The 23,152-nt window shown below is 44.5% G+C and overlaps 1 protein-coding gene across 1 annotated transcript in view; it reads left to right on the forward strand.

Moving 5' to 3' along the window:
- Nucleotides 1-23,152, forward strand: part of LOC144680820 (scavenger receptor class A member 5-like) — a 132,727-nt gene that overhangs the window by 43,079 nt on the left and 66,496 nt on the right. Inside the window, exon 4 of the mRNA XM_078542242.1 lies at nucleotides 21,857-22,531. Within this exon, the coding sequence (XP_078398368.1) occupies nucleotides 21,857-22,531 (675 nt within the window). The remainder of the gene's footprint in view (nucleotides 1-21,856; nucleotides 22,532-23,152) is intronic.

Genomic DNA, 23,152 nt, shown 5'->3' on the forward strand with positions numbered 1-23,152 from the left:
ATGTGAGTGCATAAAGAGTATGTAGAAAGTGAATACAATTTTGTTTTTCTATGAAAAGGGAGCATATAGTGCACCAGTTATGATATAATGATAAAATTGTACAAGTCATGGCTTAAGCCCCAATGCGATTATGGTGCACAGTCTTGGGTGCCCGAGCATTAGGGGTGTTAATGTGAGATTCACCAGAATGGTGATATTTTCTGTATTGCATTGTTATCATTCGAAAGTGATTCTGTTTGGTATTTCATTTCTTAATTTTTGAAGTACAGAGGTTCCCTTACTCTCATTAAATAATCGGAATTGCCCTTCCCATCACTCCAGAAGGAACGGGTTTGTGTGTAATGCCTCTTCCTGTTCCTTAAAATTCCTATGTTCTTAAGTATTTAACTGCCATTTTCCAAAATCCCTTTAGTGAATGAGTACAGCTGGAAAAACATAATGCCATTAAGCTTTCAAAAATTTCTAACCCACTGTGGAATGTCAATGTGTCAGCATTGACATCAAAATGAAGCGAAACCACTCAACTCTTGCCTCAGAAGTAATAAGAATATTCCCTTCTCTTCAGTTTGTTGAAACAATGACTTCATTTAGCTGTCTTGCGGTTATTTTAAATGTCTAGCTTTGTGACTGATGAAAACATTATTTTTACATTAAAAAATCAAAACTTTATTGTTAACATAGTGTTGACATAACCACTCTCTCCTGTTCCACTTCCTTATACTCAGCAGCCTTGACCAATCAGAGTCGACCTGCCTGGTTTGAATTTGAAAAGCTTGGCAGTTAACTATTCCCTAGTGCATTCTCCATGGTGATGCCTCTACCAATCAGAGTCCACTTGCCAATCAATCAGCACTTTCTTCTCATGCAGTATAAATTGTTGTTCCCTTTACTATTGGTATCCTTATGAACTGTCCTCATGAGTGCAAGAAAAAAGCTTCGACAGCATGTCTCTTTTTTCAGAAATACTCAAGTTTTGTACTGCCAAATGACTAATAGTTTAAAGACCTTTTACCACCTTATTTATCTTTTCCAGCCCAGTTCGAATGCAGCCCATTCCAATACAGCTCCTGTCTGCCCCAGTCCTGGTGCTGGAGTCACACAAAATGTAATTCTTCCTTATTTAGCCACATGTTCACATTTCTGATCTGTATGTTCCTATGTCAGTTAGCATGTGGCTCACGTAATAATCACGGGGTTACCACTCTTGAAGCCCTGCTTTTAATTTGGCCTATAACACCCAATACTCCCTTATCATAACCTCCTCCCTTTCCAACAAAATTGAGATATCTCTTTCCCTGGCACCAGATAGGCAACACCCTCCTTGCCTCTCAATTGTGCCCACAGAGGAGGCTGTCAATCCCACTGAAACCTCTTTAACAACTACAAGCAGGGTTTTATGGCCTCCTGCCAGTCATAGGGACATATGGCCTACATACCTGGCATCACATCGTCACTAAAATTCATATACCACCTTGCTCAGTTGTGTGATAGGCAGAGCGTCTTTTTGTCTTGACAGCAGCAACCTGTTAGTGAAGAATGCCACTCGTGTTGCTACTGCAAAGTAACAGAGTGAAATAGCTAGCTTCACCTATTGCTCAAATTGTTGAGACACCTTACCCTTGCAGGATAATTTGAGGTAGACTGTGCACTTTGCAGGACCAAAAGTAGCAGCCTTGGGCCCATTCATAAGTTTATGTGTTATACAGTGAGCAGTGATCTGATCAGGGTAGCCATTATCTCACAGGATGGCTTTGATGCGCCCTATTTCAGCATTGACCCTGCACAATGAGCAAATGGCTCGGGCTCTGTTTACAAGGTTGCCAATAAGGCCAAATTTATAGCTTATGGAACTGTAGGAATCCCAACACGTATATTGACCAGTTAAGGTAGGCTTGCAATAGATAGTAGAAGAGAACCCATTGGCATATTACTCAACTAGCACATCAAGGAAAGGGAGCTTATTTGACTGCTCCATTTCAAAGGTGAATTTGATCACAAGATGGAGCCCAATAAGGTGTGTAGGGAAGTGATGTCAAGCTCGTAGGCCATACATCTCAATGATAGCAGATGGTATCAAACAGCGCATCCCTTCAGTTGTTCACAACAAAGTACAAACCATATCCAACCAGCCTATGCTTGCAAAACTCAGAACATAGTGTCCAACATTAGATATGATTCCACAATTGTACAACACTTGCTAAACAATCCTGATTGTGCTAAGAATTACACTGATGACCAATTTAAGATTATCAGTCGGGCTCATATTGTGGTTCACATATGCATGTTAGAAGCTACATATGTTTGCATACAGGGCCTTGACCTTTGAGGACAGAAGAGGCATGACCACACATTGCACCTTCTTTAACTAAACAAAAGCTTGGGGGGCAGCCATTCCCTGGTTCACTCCCCAGGGCAATGCCTTGACCAATCAGAGTCGACCTGCCTGGTTTGAATTTGAACAAAAGCTTGGCAGTTAACTGTTCCCTGGTACATCCTCCATGCAATGCCTCTAGCAATCAGAGTCTACTTGCCAACCAATTAGCATTTTCTCATACAGTACAAACTGCTGTTCCCTTTACTATTGGTGTTCTTTATAAATGGGGTAATGGAAAAAGCTCAGTAAGAAACATTAGTAAAAATTATACTTTAAAGATAAAAAAGGGCTAAGAGTTCAAGTCACAAGCAGTGATATAGATGTTCCAGCTTAAGGCAATATTAAAATGACTAAAGTAGTTGCAACAGGAGTGACAAATAAGAAACATGCTAAATTAAACAGTGTGAGAAAGACTGCATGGGGCAGAAGTACAGGATCTTTGTATTGCAATTGCCCATGTTAAGAAAATTGGCTCCATATAATTTTATGCTTCACTGTAATAGATCTTTGTTCAGCATAATAATGTATTTTCTCATACAAAAGATAAATACTGTGGTTGCTGGAAATCTGAAATTAAAAAAACAGAAAAAACTGGAAATACTCTGCATCTGTGGAAATGTAACCTACTAAAACAACACAGTTTGTAAGTTAATATCCCCTTTTCTGGTTTGGAGGTTTACTCTAGGTGTCAACAACCCAAGACTCCCAAATTATTGTTTGCACGCAACATGTTTATTTGGCACTCAAAAAAAAAATCTCCTAACACTCAATAAGACTTATACTCACTCGTCCACGTGTGCAATTTTGCCTGGGCTTGTCCGAGAGTGGGGACAGAGGGAGTGATCAGTTCTCTCCTTCCAGTCTCCAAGCAGCTGATCAGACTACTTTGTTCTGAGCTAGCTAGCTATCATCTTGGGGCACAGTTTCTTATGTCCCACTCAGTGCTCACTACCCGCATGATCGGCTCCAGGTAGGCTGAACCTGCCTTCTAGAGGTTCTGGACCAGCCCTGTGCTAACGGTGAGGGATGAGGTCGACGCTGCTCTGCCAAATGAGGATCCAGCAGTGTAGCATCCATCAGGCAACCATGCCGTGAATGATGTGTTCTCTTTCACAGGCCACTGCCATGCATTAATTATCTCCTTAAGATAAAAGCAAAGTGCTGCGTATGCTGGAAATCTGAAACAAAAACAGAAAATGCTGGAAAAACTGAGCAGGTCTGACAGCATCTGTGGAGAGACAGACTGAGTTAACATTTTGAGTTTGTATGACACTTCTTCAGAGGATCTAGGCATCGTTGGCCATCAGGCATACACCTAGTTCACCAGGCTCCATGATCCTGATGTACTCCTCCTACAGGATGAAAGAAAGAGTCACGCGGTTAGCATGGGTGCAGTAAGAACCTGTCCTGGTTAAGTGTGACGGCCCCTTAATGCTTACCAGACAGTGCAGGCCACCACTTGGATGGCCAGAGATTAGTGCGCTGCATGGCCGCCCTGTTAGCTTGAGGGAGAGACTGGTCCAAACCGGGAGGCTGACATTGCAAGGGGCTGTCAGCGCCTCCAGCAGTGACTACTACATGGCCAGCATTGGCGAGGAGATTGTACAATGTGCTCTGCAGTCCACTAAAGTGCTCATGAATTTGCAGTCTGCGCCGGGGGTGGGGGGCGGGGGCAGAGGACGGAGCTCTGGAGAACTTGGTGGCACTTTGATACCTCTGCGTTGCTTGAGTGGGCAGATAAGCTAGGAGCCACACCCCAATCATATCAATGTGGCTGCGTCTGAACTAACAACATAAGAACATAAGAATTAGGAACAGTAGTAGACCATTCGGCCCCTTGAGCCTGTTCTGCCATTCAGTAAGATCATGGCTGATCTTCTTGTGTTTCGATTTCCACATTCCCATCTAACCCCGATAATCTTTGATTCCCTTGCCTAACAAGAATCTACCTACCTCTGCTTTAAAAATATTCGATGATCCCGCGCCCACCACCTTCTGAGGCAGAGAGTTCCAAAGTCACACAATCCATTGAGAGAAGATATTTCTCCTCATCTCTGTCCTAAAAGGGCGACCCCTAATTTTAAAACAGTGCCTCCTAGTTTTGGACTTACCCACAAGAGGAAACATCCGTTCGACGTCCACCTTGTCAAGGTCATTCAGGACCTTGTATACTTCAATCAAATCACCTCTCACTCTTCTAAGTCCAGCGGAAACAAGTCCAGTCTGTCCAATCTTTCCTCATAAAACAACCCACTCATTCCAGGTATCTATGCAGTATACCTCCTTTGAGCCACCTCCAATTTACATGCTTTTTTAAATAAGGAGACCAAAACTGCACACACTATTTGAGGTGCGGTCTCACCAATGCCCTGTATAATTGAAGCACAATATTCTTACTTTTATATTCAATCTCCCTCGTAATAAAGGATAGCATTCCATTAGCCATCTTAATTAATTGTTGTACCTGTATACTAACTTTTTGTGACTCATGTACTAGAGCATCTAGATCCCTCTGCATCTCAGAATTATGCAGCCGTTCTCCATTTAAGTAATACTCTGCTTTTTTGTTCTTCCTGCCAAAGTGAACAACTTCACATTTTCCCACATTAAACTCCATTTGTACCTATCTATATCCATCTGCAATCTCCTCATGTCTTCTTCATAACATACTTTCCGACATATCTTTGTGTCATCTGCAAATTTAGCTACCATGTCTTCACTCCCCTCATCTAAGTCATTGGTGTAAATCATAAAAATGTTGAGGCCCCAGTACAGACCCCTGTGGGACACCACTCATCACATCCTGCCAATCAGAGAAAGACCCATTTATGCATACTCTCTGCTTTCTGCCAGCGAGCCAATATTCTATCCATGCTAATATGTTACCCCCTACATCATGAGCTTTTATTTTCCGTAATAATCTTTGATGTGGCACCTTATCAAATGCCTCCTGGAAACCCAAGTACAGTACGTCTACAGGTTCCCCTTTATCCACTACGCTTGTTACTCCTTCAAAAAACTTTAATAAATTGATTAAAGATGATTTTCCTTTCACAAAACCATGCTGACTCTTCCTGATTGTCTTGAGCTATTCTAAGTGCCCAGCTATAACCTCCTTAAAGATCAATTCTAATACCTTGCCCACGACAGGCATTAAGCTAACTGGCCTATAGTTTCCTGTTTTCTGCCTCCCTCCCTTCTTGAATAGAGGGGTTATTTTGCTACTTTCCAGTCCGATGGAACCTTTCCAGAATGTAGCGAATTTTGGAAAATTAACTACCTCCTTAGCCACCACTTTTAAGACCCTAGGATGAAGTCCATCGGGACCCAGAGACTTGCCAGCCTGCAGCTCCATCAATTTGCTCAGTACCATTTCCCTAGTGATTTCAATTTTACCAAGTTCCTTTCTCCCATTCACCTCCTGATTTGCAGCTATTACTGTAATTTTTTTTGTATCCTCTATAGTGAACACAGAAGCAAAATATTTGTTCATTTCTTCCACCATTTCCTTATTATCTACTATTAACTCCCCACTGTCACTCTCTAGATCAACACTCACTTTACTTACTCTTTTCCTTGTTAAGTACCTGTAAAAATTCTTGATATCCATTTTTACATTTCTAGTAGCTTCCCCTCATTCACTAATTTCTTTCTCCTGATTAACCTTTTAGTCATTCTCTGCCATTTTTAAATTTCTGTCCAATCGTCTGTCCTGCAACTCATCTTTTTGGAGTTGTATGTTTCTTCCTTAAGTTTGATGCTTTCCTTAACTTCTTTAGTTAAATACGTATGGTGGGTCCTCCCCTTAGAATTTTTGTTTATAGTAGGAATGTACTTATTCTGAATACCCTGAAATATTCCCTTAAATATCTGCCACTGCTTCTCTATTGATGTATCCTCTAGCCTAGTTTCCCAGTTCACTTCAGCTAGCTCAGCTTTCATCCCCACTTAGCTGCCCTTATTTAAGTTTCAGATATTAGTCTTAGACCCACTCTTCTCCCTTTCAAACTGCATGTAAAATTCCTTCATATTGTGGTCGCTGCTACCTAGGGGTGCCTTTACTTTGAGGTCATCAATTAATCCTGTCACGTTACAAAATACCAAATCTAATATAACCTGTTCTCTGGTTAGTTCCAGAAACTAAGAAACTATCTCAAAAGCATTCTAAGAACTCCTCATCCAGGCTACTGCTGCCAATCTGATTTTTCCAGTTTATGTGTAGATTGAAATCACCCATGATTATTGCTGTCCCTTTATCACAAGCACACAATATTTTCTCTTGAACACTTTGTCCTGCACTGTGGCTACTGTTGGGGGGCCTGTAGACCACTCCCACTAATAGCTTTTTTCCTCTTCTCCACCCAAACTGATTCTACATCCTGATCTCCTGAACCAAGGTCATCTCTAACCATTGCACCAATGCCCTCTTTGATTAACAGTGCTACCCCTCCACCTTTATCTAGCTTCCTATTCTTCTTGAGTGTTATGTACCCCTCAATATTAAGGACCAATCTTTGTTTGCAGCCTGCAGCCATGTCTCCGTAATTGCTATCAGATTATATTTATTTACTCCAATGTGGGCCATTAATTCATTTGCTTTGTTATGAATGCTACGTACATTCAGATAGAGACCCTTCAGTTTTGTCTTTTTGTTACCTTTGTAACATCTGGTCTTGACTGTTGATGTATTCTTAGATTTTTTTCTCTGTCCCTTCCTGCCATTCTCTGACCCTCATTTCTCATATTACTATTTTGCTCTCCTGTCTTGACTCAACACCTTGAATTGCTACCTCTACCCAAGTTTGATCCTTCACTCCTCTTGTTCATTTCAAAGCCCTCTCTTCTTCCCTAGTTATGCAATTTGCGAGGACACTCGTCCCAGCACGGTTCAGGTGTAAACTATCCCAACAGTACAGCCCCCACTTTCCCCAGCATTGATGCCAGTGCCCCACAAACCGAAACCCACTTCTCCTACATCATTCCTTGAGCCACTCATTCGTCTCTCTAATCTTATTTGCCTTATGCCAATTTGCATGTGGCTCAGGTAATGACCCAGAGACTATTACCTTTGAGGTTCTGCTTCTTAATTTGGTACCTAGCTCCTCATACTGACTTTGCAGAACCTCTTTCCTAGTTCTACCTATGTCATTGGTACCGACATGTATCACGACAACTGGATCCTCCCCCTCCCACTGCAAGTTCCTCGCCAGCCCCGAGCAGATGTCCTGAACCACAGCAGACAACATAGCCATCTGGACTCTCGTTCTTTGCTGCAGAGAACAGTGTCATTCCCCCTCACTATACTATCCCCTACTACCACTACATTCCTTTTTGCTCCCCACCACTTGAATGGCTTCCTGTACCGCAGTGCCATGGCCAGCCAAATCATCCACCTTGCAGATTTCGCTTTCATCCACAGAGGTTGTGAGCACCTCAAGCCTGTTTAACAATTGCAAAGCCTGAGTCGCCTCCACTACTGTCTGCTCGGTCCCATTATCTGCCTCACTGACAGTCACATCCTCCTGTCCCTCACTGCTGACCAAAACAGATGACCCTCTTCTAAGAGGTGTGACTGTCTTCTGGAACAAAGTGTCCAGGTATTTCTCCCCCTCCCTTATGTTGCGCAGTGTCTGCATTTCGACTTCCAGATCAATAATCCTGATCTGGAATTCCTTGAGCCACTTATATTTCCTGCAGACATGTTTGTCATGGATTGCCTTGGTGTCCAAAAACTCCCACATCTGCAACATAACACCTCTCCTGCCATTCTAACTTATGTTATTTAATTAATTTACTATAATTACTTTCTTCTTATGTATGCTACAATTTACTATGTTTATTGAATGCTAGTACCACTGACAACTAAAGGTTATAAAGCCAAAAAGCTAAAAGCTACTGTGGATGCTGGAAATCCAAAACAAAAACAGAATTACCTGGAAAAACTCAGCAGGTCTGGCAGCATCGGTGGAAAAGAAATCAGTTAACGTTTCGAGTCTGCCGAAGGGTCATGAAGACTCGAAACGTTAACTGATTTCTTCTCCACCGATGCTGCCAGACCTGCTGAGTTTTTCCAGGTAATTCAACTAAAGGTTATATGCTTCTTAACTACAAGGTTTTAGATGTTTGTTTAAATTACTTTAGTTTTTATTGCTATTTTTATCTTTATTGTTTAATTTTAATTTTAAAGTGTTCAAATTTTGTTTTATTATTTGAAAACTTTAGCTCTTTTTATTCATAGATCCACCTTAACTCGCCTGCCCTAAGCTGATTTCTCACACACTGTCCCTTAGACTGAGCACTTACCGGTCAATCAACTTACCAGTTTCCTGAACCTCACAGTTGATTTTTTTCTCCTTTTTCCCGGACTGCAGCTTCCCAGCAGCTGAATCAGTGAAACAGTGCGCTCCTCAGCTCCACTCCTCACTCGAATCCCCCCTGGTCGGGATGGCCTGATAGCAATATGCTGATTTATTACAATGAGGTTCCCGATGACTGAGGGCGGGAAAAGCGGCCCGCCGTCAGTGGGCTGAGCGGACAATCACAACTTGCCTTCCCACCATTGTGAAACCGATCGCGCTGTATTGTCCACTCACGCCACCTATCACGCCCGCCGCCAGCGGAAAATTCTGCCCCTTGTTAAAGACTTCATGTAAATGTAAACTGTTGTTGCTGTTGCCATTAAGATAATTACGATTGTGCTCCTGGCTGCCAGGTCCTTTCTTCTTCAGGCTGACCCTAGGATTTTTGCAGACCATACATTCCAAGGGGCCCTAGCAATAACCTCAACGCCTCTCTATTTTGGGACTTGCTAAACATTTGTGTCCAATAAACATGAGAGGAGGAACTAGGGGCATGAGGCCAGGAATACCAACTAACTCTCATTTATGCGAAGTCATGAGGCCTGCAGGCCCAACTATACCCATCCTGTCGCTGTGATAATGCCTGGACAATGTAAAAGATGTGGAGACATTGTATAATGGATCACACTTCTTTTATCTGATCTTTGCAATGGTAAATGGGCATTCACCATGTTAAACAAATTGGCCCTGTATAATTTTAAGCCTCACTCTAATAGATCTTTGTGCAGCATAATAATATATTTTCTCGTACAAAAGCACAGTACTTTGGTTCCTGGAAACCGGAAATATAAACAGAAAATTCTGGAAATGCTCAGCATGTGAACAAGCAGCTGTGGAGGGAAAAACAGGGTTAACATTTCAGGTTGTATTCTGACAACTCTGAAGTGGTAACTCTGCTTGGTCCCCAAAGATGGAGAGTTGACATGGTGAGTATTTCGAGTTTTATTATTTATTAGAGCTTTTCTAAGTTCACAGATGTTAATACATTTGGAGACAGATAAAAAAATATATATAATCATGGGCAGAATTTTACATCCGACAGGGGGCTGTGCACCCAACCCGATCGGGCATAAAATAACGCACAATGACGTTGGGCAAGTGCCCAGACGTCTTCGTGCACTCGCGCAATATTTCACTCAGCGGCCGCGAGCGGGTACTGGAGCCCCACCCGCCATTAATTAACAGGCCACTTAAGGCCATTAACAGTCCAATTGACGGTGATTTTTCATTGCCCGTGCGATTTCGCACAAGTCGAACGGGCGAAACGGGCAGGCGGCCAGCCAACAATTTCAAAAACCTCATCCAGGGGCAAAATAAAAAGGGTCAGCAGCAGTGCCAGTGTGAGTAGTGAGGAATTTGGTAGATAGTTTGCTGCTGACTTATTGGTACTTGGCAGCTTCATCTCTGTTCAGGGCTTCATTCTTAGCATTTCCAGGTTTCATTTCAGGACTCATTGCTGTCTGCAAGGTCTCTGGATGATTCAGACTGTGTGGACCCTGCCAGGTATCAAACAGCCTTCTGTTACCCTGGTCATGGGGATTGTGCTCTCAGCTGGTAGCACCTCCTCTGAGGAGGAAGAGAGGGGATAAGGGAGAGGAGGCCAGATGTCCCAATGCAGCTTCCAGGGTAGAGACCTGTGGGAGGAGAGGCGCAGGCACGAGGGGTATAGAGCCAGCAGGAAGTCCAAGACAGAAGGGGCCACAGAAGATGCCACTATCCTGCTGCCAGGGTTTACAGGTGGCAATGCAGCTACCTCAATATGCCTGAGGTGCAGTGCCGAAGGAGGCTCCGTCTCTCAAGGGAGAGCGTGAACTCCATTTGTCAGATGATCAGGCCTGAGATAAACTCTGACTGTATGGGTAGACACCCTGTGCCAGTGGCTCTGAGGGTCAAAGTGGCCCTCAACATCTATGCCTCCAGTTCTTTCCAGGGCTCAGTGGGGGATCTATATGGAGTCTCCCAATCAGCTGCCCACAGTTGCGTCAAACCGCTGACAGAAGCCCTGTTCAGGCAGGTACTGATCTTTATTCTTTACCGTATGGACCAGGCCAGCCAGGATGAGCGAGCTAGAGGCTTTGCAATGATTGCTGGGTTTCCCCGTGTCCAGGGTGCCATCGGATGCACTCATGTGGCCATCAGGTCAGCCGGGTGCCTTTGTCAACAGGAAGGGATTCCACTCCATGAATATGCAGATAGTGTGTGACCACAGGATGCAGATTCTGCAAGTCTGTGCACGTACCCTGGCAGCTCCCATGGCACTCCAAGGTGCCAAGTCTCTTCAATGCTCCAGCTGACTGGATGGATGGCTGCTGGGTGACAAGGGCTATCCGTTGAAGAGGTGGCTCATGACGCCTCTCTGCCACCCAAGAACAGAGGCAGAGAAGCGTTACAATACGAGTCATGCCTTGACAGGGGCAGTGGCAGAGAGGACCAAAAGTCTTCTCAAAGAAAAGGGAAGCATTCATAAGGGCTAGAAGGCTGGGAACAGATGAAGCCCATGGAGAATACAAAGAAAGTAGGAAGAAACTTAAGCAAGGAGTCAGGAGGGCTAAAAAGGGTAATGAAAAGTCGCTGGCAACCAGGATTAAGGAAAATCCCAAGGCCTTTTATACATATGTAAAGGGAAAGAGGGTAGCCAGGGAAAGGGTAGGCCCACTCAGGGACAGAGGTGGGAATCTGTGTGTGGAGCCAGAAGAAATGGGAGAGATAATGAATGAATACTTCTCATCAGTATTCACCAAAGAGAAGGACTTAGCGGTCGATTCGTCTAGGGAAGAGTGTGTAGATAGCCTGGATCATGTTGAGATCAAAAAAGAGGATGTGTTAGGCGTCTTGAAGAATATTAAGGTGGATAAGTCCCCAGGGCCAGATGGGATCTACCCCAGAGTACTGAGGGAGGCAAGGGAGGAGATTGCTGGGGCCTTGACAGAAATCTTTGTATCCTCACTGGCTACGTGTGAGGTCCCAGAGGACTGGAGAATGGCCAATGTTGTTCCATTGTTTAAGAAGGGTAGCAGGGATAATCCAGGAAATTACAGGCCGGTGAGCCTTACATCGGTGGTAAGGAAATTATTGGAGAAGATTCTTCGTGACAGGATTTACTACCATTTGGAAGCAAATGGGCGTATTAGTGAGAGGCAGCATGGTTTTGTGAAGGGGAGGTCGTGTCTCACTAACTTAATCGAGTTTTTCGAGGAAGTGACAAAGATGATCGATGATGGAAGGGCAGTGGATGTTATATACGTGGATTTCAGTAAGGCCTTTGAAAAGGTCCCTCATGGCAGACTGGTACAGAAGGTAAAGTCGCACGGGATCAGAGGTGAGCTGGCAGGATGGATACAGAATTGGCTTGGTCATAGAAGACAGAGGGTAGCAGTGAAAGGATGCTTTTCTGAATGGAGAGCTGTGACTAGGGGAGTTCCGCAGGGATCAGTGCTGGGACCTTTGCTGTTTGTGGTATACATAAATGATTTGGAGGAAAATGTAACTGGGCTAATTAGTAAGTTTGCAGACGACATCAAGGTTGGAGGAGTTGCAGATAGTGAAGAGGATTGTCAAAGGATACAACGGGATATAGATCGGTTGGAGACTTGGGCGGAGAAATGGCAGATGGAGTTTAATCCGGACAAATGCGAGGTAATGCATTTTGGAAGGTCTAATACAGGCAGGAATTACACAGTAAATGGCAGAACACTTAAGTGCATCGAAGGACAGAGGGATCTGGGTGTACAGGCCCACAGGTCACTGAAAGTGGCAACGCAGGTGGATAAGGTAGTCAGGAAGGCATATGGCATACTTGCCTTCATTGGCAGGGGTATTGAGTATAAAAGCTGAGAGGTCATGCTGCAGCTGTATAGAACCTAGGTTAGGCCACACTTGGAATATTGCATGCAATTCTGGTCACCACATTACCAGAAGGATATGGAGGCATTGGAGAGGGTGCAGAGGAGGTTTACCAGGATGATGCCTGGTCTGGAGGTTTTTATTATTTTACTTAGACCGGATTAAGTACAATAAAGCTAACCTCTTTCTTCGTCAAACTCAAGATTGTCTGATTGGTCCTTTTATGATCATAGCATGTGAACAGTTAAACACTACTAAACTGTCAAGCGTGACCTTTTCACAAAATCCCTGTTACAGTCAAACAAAGAGTGGGAAAAGGGGGGAGTCATTCGACCCCTCGTCACCTGGTCGTAATGATAGTCACATCTGTTTCTCTTATGTTTTACATAATGTCATCGGAATTCCTCAATTAAAATGATAATTTACAACTTTTTTGCAGGAAACCGTGATGTTGTGGGTAATGTATAATAGTCAAGTTTAACATTGATCACAACTTATGCTACATTCCAATAAAGCTCTGCATGAAAAGGTTTATATTAATCCCCATCTCCACTTTTTAGGGGTTTTGGATCTCTCTTGAGATTATGGCTTCTTTGCCTTTTCTTCTAACGGAAGTTAGTTATCTAGACTTGTATCATTTTGACACTTCTATTAAATGTCCCTTCAATTTCCCTAAATTGACTTCAGACCTCTAATCCCTGCTATTATCCTTGTATATCAGTATTGCACCTAGTGTTGCACGATTATATCTCTCCTAAAGTGAAGAACCTAAAACTGCACATAATGGTGTATTATAATGAAAACATGCTGTCCGGGATATATATCAGGAATGCTTGCACTCTCCAGCTTGTGATATTATGTCTTGCATCCCAGATATGACCTAACCATAGTTTTGTACAGAATCAAGTTTTTTTTGTATTTCAATCCCTCTCAATATAAACTAAAAATGTAGTTGCCTTTTTAAATAGTCAATTGGTAATACAGAACTTGAATAATGCTGAAGAAAGAGATATGTTGCTGAAGCTTTGTCTTGTACTCATCGGGACAAATGCAAGAATGCCAAATTTCAAACCATCACAACAATTTATACTGGAGGAGAAAAGGAGTGCTGATTGGTTGGCACATCAACGCTGATTGGCTGAGGTTTGCCATGGAGGAAGCAATGGGGAACTATAGGTGCTCCAAGTTTCTGGGTATTTCGAAAAAGGCATAAGGCTTGAACATATTCCTTTTGCTTGCAGATAATGGGCCACTGCTATTGAATGTATGTCGATTTGAGCAAGTGCAAATGAGCCACTTTACAAGTTCAACTGATTATCTTAAATTGGTTGTTAGTGTAGCTATTAGCACACTCAGGATAGTTCAGCAAGTGCTGCCCAATCGTGGAATCACATCTAACAGTCAACACTTTGTTTTGGGTTTTGCAAGCAATAGGGAAATATTTGAGTACGGCCTGTGCTCTGCCTATTATGAAAATCTTGGCAAAAATGTCTCTCTTTTCAGCATTATTCAGGTTCTGTACTACCAAATGACAGTTTAAAAGGCAATTATTACAAACATCCAAGAGCGTACTCCTTCAGTTGTCTTTGATCAAAGCAAAACATCAATGGAGGACACAATCTGCAATGAGGGGAGGCAATGAGGCAGTGGTATTGTCACTGGACTAGTAATTCAGAAACCCAGGGTAATGCTCTGGGGGACCTGGGTTCGAATGCTGCCATGGCCAATGGTGGAATTTGAGTTCAATAAAAAATCTGGAATTAAAAGTTTAGTGATAAACATGAAACCATTATTAATTGTTGTAAAAACCCATCTGGAAATCTGCCATCCTTACCTGGCTAACATGTGACTCCAGATCCACAATGATGTGGTTGTCTCTTGAATGCCCCCTGACCAAGGGCAATTAGGGATGAGCAATAAATGCTGGCCTAGCCAGTAACACTTGCATCCCATGAATGAATAACAAAAAAGCCATAGTCAAAGACCATCTGACTGCCTTGTATCATTTGCCATAGTGAAACAATAATATTGATATTACAAAATAAGATATTGCTGCTCAAGTGCTTAATTCATCCTTTAAATAGGTAAATAGCTCCATTAAAATAAGAGGAGGAATTTCAAATAAAGGTTGTTGTTAAAAAGACAGGAAGAGAAAGAGCAATTACAGGTCAGTGGGAATTGGTGGGAAAGCTATTGCAAAAATTTCTAAGGGATGTTATTAATTGTTAGTTAGAAAGGCATAAATTAATCTCGGTCAGTCAGCATGGATTTGTAAATGGAAGATCATGTCTGCCTAATACAAAAGCAAAATACTGCATATGCTGGAAAACTGAATTAAAAACTTAAAATTGCTGGACATACTCAGCAAGTCAGGCAGCATCGGTGGAGATAAAACAAGAGTGAACGGTTGGAATTTTACCAACGTAAGGATGGGTTCGACAGGGGGTGGGGCCATAAAATGGGGCAGGGATGCACTCAACAGAAGTCCACTGGAGTGACGTCATGCCCAAACTTTACGTGTTGTGGGAACCGTGGAGGGCGGACTTCATACTGAAAACGTGGCGGAGCATCAGTAAAGGTAGTTTACACTCCATTTAACTCAAATTTTACAGAGTGTTCAGGATTTTGTGAACGGTGCACGGGGCTTCAGAGCTCCCCCTGGCTAAAGGAGACAGCAAGGAGGTGAGAGGTCAGTGCTGCCTCTTCCAGGGAGTCATACTGAGAGGCAACATGTGGTGAAAAAGGGAAGGTGGGGAATGGAGGCCACTGCCAGATGGCAGCAAAAGTGGGCAGCACTAGCAGTCGGAGTATGGGGCTGTTGGGATTTTAAGTGCTGCAACACTAACAAGAAGGGGTGATTGTGAGAATCACAGCACTAACAGAGGGATTGTGAGTGTTGCAGCAATAATGGGGCAGTGAGATTATGAGGATCTCATAATTAATGGGGAGATTGTAAGAGTCACAACACTAAAGGGATGGTGGGATTGTGAGGGTCTCAGCACTAATGGGGAGTGGAATTGTGAGGGTCTCAGCACTAATGGGGGTGGGATTGTGAGGGTCACAGTACTAATGGGGGTGGGATTGTGAGGGTCACAGCACTAATGGGGGTGGGATTGTGAGGGTCACAGCACTAATGGGGAGTGGGGTTGTGAGGGTCTCAGCACAAATGGGGAGTGGGATTGTGAGAGTCTCAGCACTAATGGGGAGTGGGATTGTGAGGGTCTCAGCACTAATGGGGGTGGGATTGTGAGGGTCACAGCACTAATGAGGAGTGGGATTGTGAGGGTAACAGCACTAATGGGGAGTGGGGTTGTGAGGGTCTCAGCACTAATGGGGAGTGGGATTGTGAGGGTCTCAGCACTAATGGGAGTTGGGATTGTGAAGGTCTCAGCACTAATGGGGAGTGGGGTTGTGAGAGTCCCAGCACTAATGGGGAGTGGGGTTGTGAGGGTCTCAGCACTAATGGGGAGTGGGGTTGTGAGGGTCTCAGCACTAATGGGGAGTGGGATTGTGAGGGTCTCAGCACTAATGGGAGTTGGGATTGTGAAGGTCTCAGCACTAATGGGGAGTGGGGTTGTGAGGGTCACAGCACTAATGGGGAGTGGGATTGTGAGGGTCTCAGCACTAATGGGGGTGGGATTGTGAGGGTCTCAGCACTAATGGGGGTGGGATTATGAGCATCTCAGCACTAATGGGGGTGGGATTATGAGCATCATAGCACTAATGGGGAGTGGGATTGTGAGGGTCACAGCACTAATGGGGGTGGGATTGTAAGCGTCACAGCACTAATGGGGGATGTTGGGGAGAGGCTACTGCAAGTAATACAGAGGGACAGTGTCATCTGTTCCAAAGGGAAAAGCAAGGGAAGAGTTTTGGGGGATGTGGGCTGCAAATAACACGCAGGAGAAGCAGACTTCCCATCTCACATGGGACTGATCCATCCAGTCTTCCTGCACCAACTCGAGCAAGAAGTGTCACACAGAGGGAAGGAGGTGCAGGCAGCGATGGGGCCACAACCGGAACATCAGTGCAGACTGAGGCTCTCCAAGGAAGCTGTCATTGATCTCTGAAAAATGCTCCTGGACGAGTTGAGATCCATGGGGTTTGGTGGACACCCAATGCCAGTGGCCCTGAAAATCACCATGGCTCTCAACATCTATGTCTCCGGATCTTTCCAGGGATCCATTGGGGAGATGTGTGGGCAGGCTGTGGCCCCATCAGTGCATCAAGGAGTTGACCAATACCCTGTTCAAGAGGGTCGGCAACTAAATGAGATACCAAACAGATCCAGACCATCAGGCGGAGAGGTCCATCGGATCCAGGGCCATTGCTGGATTTCCCCCAGCGCAACATGTTATCAGCTGCACACATGTAGCCATCAAGGCTCCCAGAAACCAGCCAGCGGCCTTCACCAACAGCAAGGGCTTCCATTCCATCAATGTTCAGTTGGCTTGTGACTACCAAAACTGATCCTTCAGGTGTGAGCACATTTCCCAGGGAGGAGCCATAATGCATACACAGTTTGGTAGTTCCAGGAGCCACAGATTTTTCCACCTCCACTTCCCCGCACATCTTAATAGACGGATTCTCAGGGACAAGGGCTACCCATTGAAGACAGGGCTACTCAAGCTTGTAAGCAGCCCTCATACTGCAGGAGAGAAGAGGTACATAACTTGTCACGGTTCTACCCAAGCGATCATCGAGCAGGCCATTGGGCACTGACAGGCACCTGAACCAATCCAGTGGAGCCTGTCAGTATGCAAGGGTCTCTCAGATAGTGGTGATTGTGGTGCTCTCACAATCTAGCACAACAGAGGCGGTGGGGTGGGCAGTGCAGGGGGTGGGGTGTGGGGGAGGCGGGGAGGGGGGGTGTTCAGCTTGAATAATGAGGACATTATTGATCGACAATCCTCTTCCAACAAGGAGGATGTGGAGGAGGCTGAGCAGGTGGCACAGGATGAGGAGCCCCGTGCACCAGAGGCAAAGGGAAATGAGAGATGAGCAAGGGACAATCAGGACAATCTCATTCATTCCCCTGGCATCTTTTCTGTATCAGTGCAATAAAGAACCACCTTAAAGTGGAACTGCTGTCACCTCCTTCATCTCACACTCCAGCGCCCAGGTTCACAGCGCACCCTGACAAAGCTGAACAGCTGACCAGACACAACCTTCTCCAACACTAACAGCCCATTGAGGGAGTAAGGCTGTAATTACATCTAACAAGGCAGCAAAAAATGCTTGGATGACTAACGGTAGTAAGTGTAACATTTATTGATTGGCATTAGAGTATAAAGCCTTAACATACACAAAGCCTGAACACCCGTGAACCCCAAGTTTGTCTGTGTGCTCTTCTTAAAGCACTTACGAGTGCTTCTATGAGGTGCAACTCTTGTACTTGCAGCTGAGATGGAGGCAGGCTGCTGATCAAGTGGCCCTGAGGCCTGGGATGACCTTAGAGGCAGTCCACTGGCTGCATGAGGCCTGGTGGTCCCCAGCATGTTGCAGGGAACCTGCGCGGTTGTAGGATCCTCCTCTGTCATTGCAGCTACTGGAGACACTGGGGTCACTGGCTGAGGGGGTGAGGAGCCGCTGTCCACACTCAGAATGCCATGAGAGGAGACGCCAGATACAGAAGGCAGCAGCTCCACCTCCCTTCCAAGACACTCTTGCACTTCTTTGCTGCCCTGAGAAGGACGAGCACCTGCTGGATACTCCAGGCACCCTGTCCCCCTCTTGTCTTGCCACTGCTGCATAGAGCACATGAATAAAGTGATGGTACAGGTCAGCGTGCATCTCCAGCAGCCACTGACTGGTCTGCTGGATCTGGCGCTCCAGGACAGTTGACAACCTCTTAAGGAATGAAGCTGTGTGCATGCACACCTGATATATGGCAGCATCCATGGCCTGGATGAACTCCTCCATCATTTGCACATGGCTGTGCACAGCCTCTGGCAGCTACGCCGGATTTTCCCTTACCTCTCGCTGCAGCTCCAGCAGGTGCTGTGTTGCCAACTCCAGAGGCCTGTAATCAGCCTGGGGCTCAGCATGGGCCTGGCCTCCCGCAGTTCTCTGACTGTCAGTGACCTCGACTGCCTTAACCTCTGGCAGCTGCTTGGGTGTGTCACGCTGTGCTCACCAGACTGTGTCCCTGAATCTAATAGCGAACGGATGCCCACCAATTTCAGAATATCTGGGCTGGTGGAGGGTGCTGCACCCTCTGAGGTCCTCCTCCTCAGAAGTGGACAGATGTCCCCTGCTCTCTTCAGATGAGCATCCTTCAGGATTATCGAGACCTGCATGAAGGAACACAAATATTTAGGTGTTGAGGGCCCTCCTTATCCATGACTGACGTGGAGCTCCATATGTTCAATGGTGGACACGTGTTGCCCAGATGTACCTTGTGCCCCTGCGCTTGTGCACTCACTCTCTTGGGTTGACATTCCTGTCTCACCATCAGCAATCGCTCAGTTGCCCTGGACCCACTCATACCCAGGGCCGCCTCCTCTACTAGGGTCAGAACACAAAGCTCTGGGAGGTCTCTACCAGTCTTGTCCCACTCTTTATCGTAGCGTGCCTGTTTCTCCTGCAAGGAGAAAGAAGGACCTTGCTAGTTTCCCCATGGAGTTTCCCACAACACTTATGATGGTAACCACCCTTTGACCCATGATGGGGGCTCGCAAATGCCTCCTCCATACGTCCGCTCTCCAGGGATGTGGTGAGGGTCAGCAAAGACAGACGGCTGGCTCTCACCAAGTTGCGAGGTATTTTAAAGGATATGCTGCTGTCTCACCCACTTGCTCACTGCCTCCTTACCTAGCACACCATCTCACGTTGCCACGTGCAAGCCTCCAAGGGGAGAGCTGTAGGGAGAACTCACTCTGGCGGACTGAAGAAGATCATTGCCCCACTTGTGGCACTGTACTCATGTTCATGGGTGGCCTAAAGGCTGCTGAACTCCTTTGCAATCTCCACCCAAACTTGCTTGGTCAGACAGGCCAGTCCTTTCTTGCTGTTCCCCTGGTTAAAGGACCACTGCCTTGCCCTTACAGTCTGGAGGAGACCTGCAGGGAGGCATCACTGAACCGTGGAGCCACCCACTTTATTCCCTCTGCCGTGGTGGCAGCAGGCTCTCAGTCAGCTCCTTAGGCCTTCTGTCCTATAGAGGGGAGCAAGGATCTTCAAATCTGTTAAGGGGCTCTTCTGCAGTGTTGCTGAGGCAACCTTTTAAAACAAGGCAGCACTGTTTGCAGGGCTGGCAGTCCTTTAAATATGGCGCCAGCAGCTGCCTTTCAAGTCAGGTGGTGGTGCATCTTATTGCCTGCAACTGCTCACTAATTGTATGTGCTCTGAGCTTTAAGGTAATTAATTAGTCAGCCACCACCCAATCGCGTTCGGCCAACTTCATGACCCTATCACTGCCGGGACCTGGGCCTCCAAACGAAATCAGCCCAACTTTTCAGGACGATGACTTTCCATGGTTTCATCATCAGTTTTTGTGTCTGACTAACTTGATTGAATATTGCAAGGAGGGTAAATGAGGGTAGTCTATATGATGTAGTCTATATGGATTTTAACAAGGCTTTTGACAAAGTGTCACTTAAAAGCCCATGGGATCCAAGGGACTGTGGCAAGTTGGATCCAAAATTGGCTCAGGGACAGAAAGCAAAGGGTGTTTTTGTGTCTGGATAGCTGTTTCCAGCAGGGCTCAGCAGTGCTCAGTTCCTTGCTTTTGTGCTGTATATCAATGATTTAAACTTAGACGTAGGGGTATGATTAAGAAGTTAGCAGATAATACAAAATAGACTTGTTTTTGATTGTGAGGAAGTAAGCGGTAGACTACAGGAAGCCTGGTTAAGAAGGGACGCAGGATACTTTCCTTGATTAGCTGAGGCACAGAATATAAGAGTAAGGTGGTTATACCTAAATTATATAAAACACTAGTTAGGCCACAGCTAGAGTATTGTGTAGTGTGAAGATTCAGGGTTCAACCAGTCTGACCCCTACCAGAGTCCCTTCAATTAGAAATCCTTCCTTTGACAGATGCGGCTCATCATCACACCTGTCCGCTGCGATAAGTCAGGAAACTTGGAAATGGGGTGCAAATTGTGTGGCTAAGTTACAAGGAAAAGCCGGGTTCAATTACAACTGAGTTTCTGACCTATTATTGGCCCCGGCCACTGCATGTGACTTTGTTCTGTTAAGATTCTGCCCAATGGGTTGAATGGCCTCCATCTGTGCAGAAAATATCTATGATTTGAATGAACATCATTTGAAAACCAAGTTTTTAATTAGAAAAGGAAAATTTGGAAAGAAGTTTTCTTTGTGATTCAATGGAGGAAGATACTTAGCCACAAAATTAAAAAGGTCCTGTGATGGTTTTAGATGACCTCAGCCAGTAGAGCACTGAGGGTAGTAGAGGGTAAAATTGTCCTTTGACAGTAATGTGAAAGGGTTCATAGCAACTTTGATGGAAAATAAATGGGCACAGTTTAAAACACGCTGCTGAAATGCTGTGAATCCATGTCATGCCCCAAGTGAAGATTATTTTTAACCCCACCCCCACCAGCTCAAATTTGCCTCAGTGTCTTTGGGTTAGAGAGGAAAAATAAGCTATCTAGTTGCATCTAATGTCCGTGAATATGTGGGCATCTGAAGACAATAATGTTGGCTGTATGATTCTGACATTTGAGTGCTTTACTGGCATTGATTTTCAGGTTCACCCTGGTAGAATAGCCACTTGGGTGAGGTGCAAGAGGGTTTCTGGGTCCAGTGGCACTGCATCCCAGTATAAATCGCCACTTTAGAAGAGAAGGCATGAAAAAGTCAGTAAACTGCTTGGCAGAAGAAAAATCTTTTCCTTTAAATTGATCACAGCAGGTGGTTTGCAGAAAGGTATAATGACCTATTTCTAATAAGGAGCAACTAAAGTCATACATTGGTACACAGGTACTTAGTCCAAATATATTTCCCATTCAATACATCAAACAATCATATTAAATTCCCTATCCAAGTATAAAATGTCCACTAATTATCTAGTTTTCAATGATCAGCACAATAAATTTAATAAATCCTTTGGAGATAGCAACATGTCTAGGAGCTTAACTATTTTGTATAAAATATATATATTTTAAATTCTGACTTGAGGAATAAATGAATTGATGTACAAAGAATTGCAAACTGTTCACTTTTATCGCGAGTTTAAAGAAACCTTTGTTCAAGAAACATAAGATCAAGCGGCAGCAGGATGTTTTTACATGACACTTGTTTTAACATTTTTCAGTTTCCAGATATCAACGTCCATCTGCTGATTGGAAAATATTGACAGACAATGTTACAAACTTAGGCGAAGGCTTCAAAGACATGCGTCAAACAATGGAACAGAAGGCACCCAAGGAAGATGTCATGGATAATATTTTCAAACTGCGTGAGCTTTTCCAGAATCACTCAATCCTATTCTTTCAACTGAGTCAGTCTGTTCAGAAACTGGAAAACAAGTTACAGAGCTTCGAGGCACGTATGGATGACATTAATGCATCTGTGAATGATTTAGAAGATGATTTACAACAGTTTAGTTCAACAAACAGACAAGAGATATACAATTTATCTACAAGTTTAAACATTGCACAGGATACACTCCGACTCCAGCAAGCAAACTTGAAACAAATAACATCAAATGTAGGAAATCTGAGCAGGCAGATAAAGGAGGCACATTGGACACTAAATGCAGTCAACAGCACCATCACAGAGGACATTAGCATCCATCATACAAGTCTACTGCATCTTCAAATACAATTAGCAAATGTGTCAGAAGATGCAAAGATCTTGAAAGGCATTCAGCAAAACATGGAGAAACAACTGAAAGATGAGGTAGCCGTACTCAACAATGTCACAGAGGATCTGAAACTGAAAGACTGGGAACATTCAGTTACCCTGAAAAATCTTACCTTAGTGCAAGGTATGAGAAGTTTTTAATTGAAGTCACTTTGATGTTTTTCTCCCTTCTATTCTTCCATTTTAATAATACCCCTAGTGGAAGGTAAGTCATAAATACGATGAAAGATAACAGAGTAATTTTAAGGATATCTTCAATTTACCATCATTATTGTTTCCCTGAAGCATTCTTTTTATTTTGCTTTCTCCTAATTTATTTTGTGCAAGAAACATACCTTTTTAATTGAATATAGTACCTTTAAGAGCATGTGTTGCAATACTATGAGGAACTGCTATTTGAATATGATGCTACCTACAGCTTGATAGTGACCAAATACTGGAGACAGGCACAGGCCTCAGGCCCAAGGAGTGAATTGGAGGGAGAGGAGATGACCAGGAATCAGGGGGATTGAGATTGGACAAGGTTGGGAGATGACCAGGAGAAAGGAAACAATCGGAGCGTAGAAGCAATCAGTGAAGGGGGGTGCGGGTGGGGGAGCAATCAGAAGGGAGGGGGTAAGCAATTGGCAGAGGGGTAATCAAGTGAGAGGGGGAAGGCAGTCAGGAATGGGTCAAATGAATGCTGTCAACGGTGTTCAGCATTGCTGTGGAGCATGGAGGAGCACTCAGTTTAATATTTTCATGA

Source organism: Cetorhinus maximus, chromosome 5 (assembly GCF_964194155.1).
Source record: "Cetorhinus maximus chromosome 5, sCetMax3.hap1.1, whole genome shotgun sequence".
Lineage (NCBI taxonomy): Eukaryota > Metazoa > Chordata > Chondrichthyes > Lamniformes > Cetorhinidae > Cetorhinus > Cetorhinus maximus.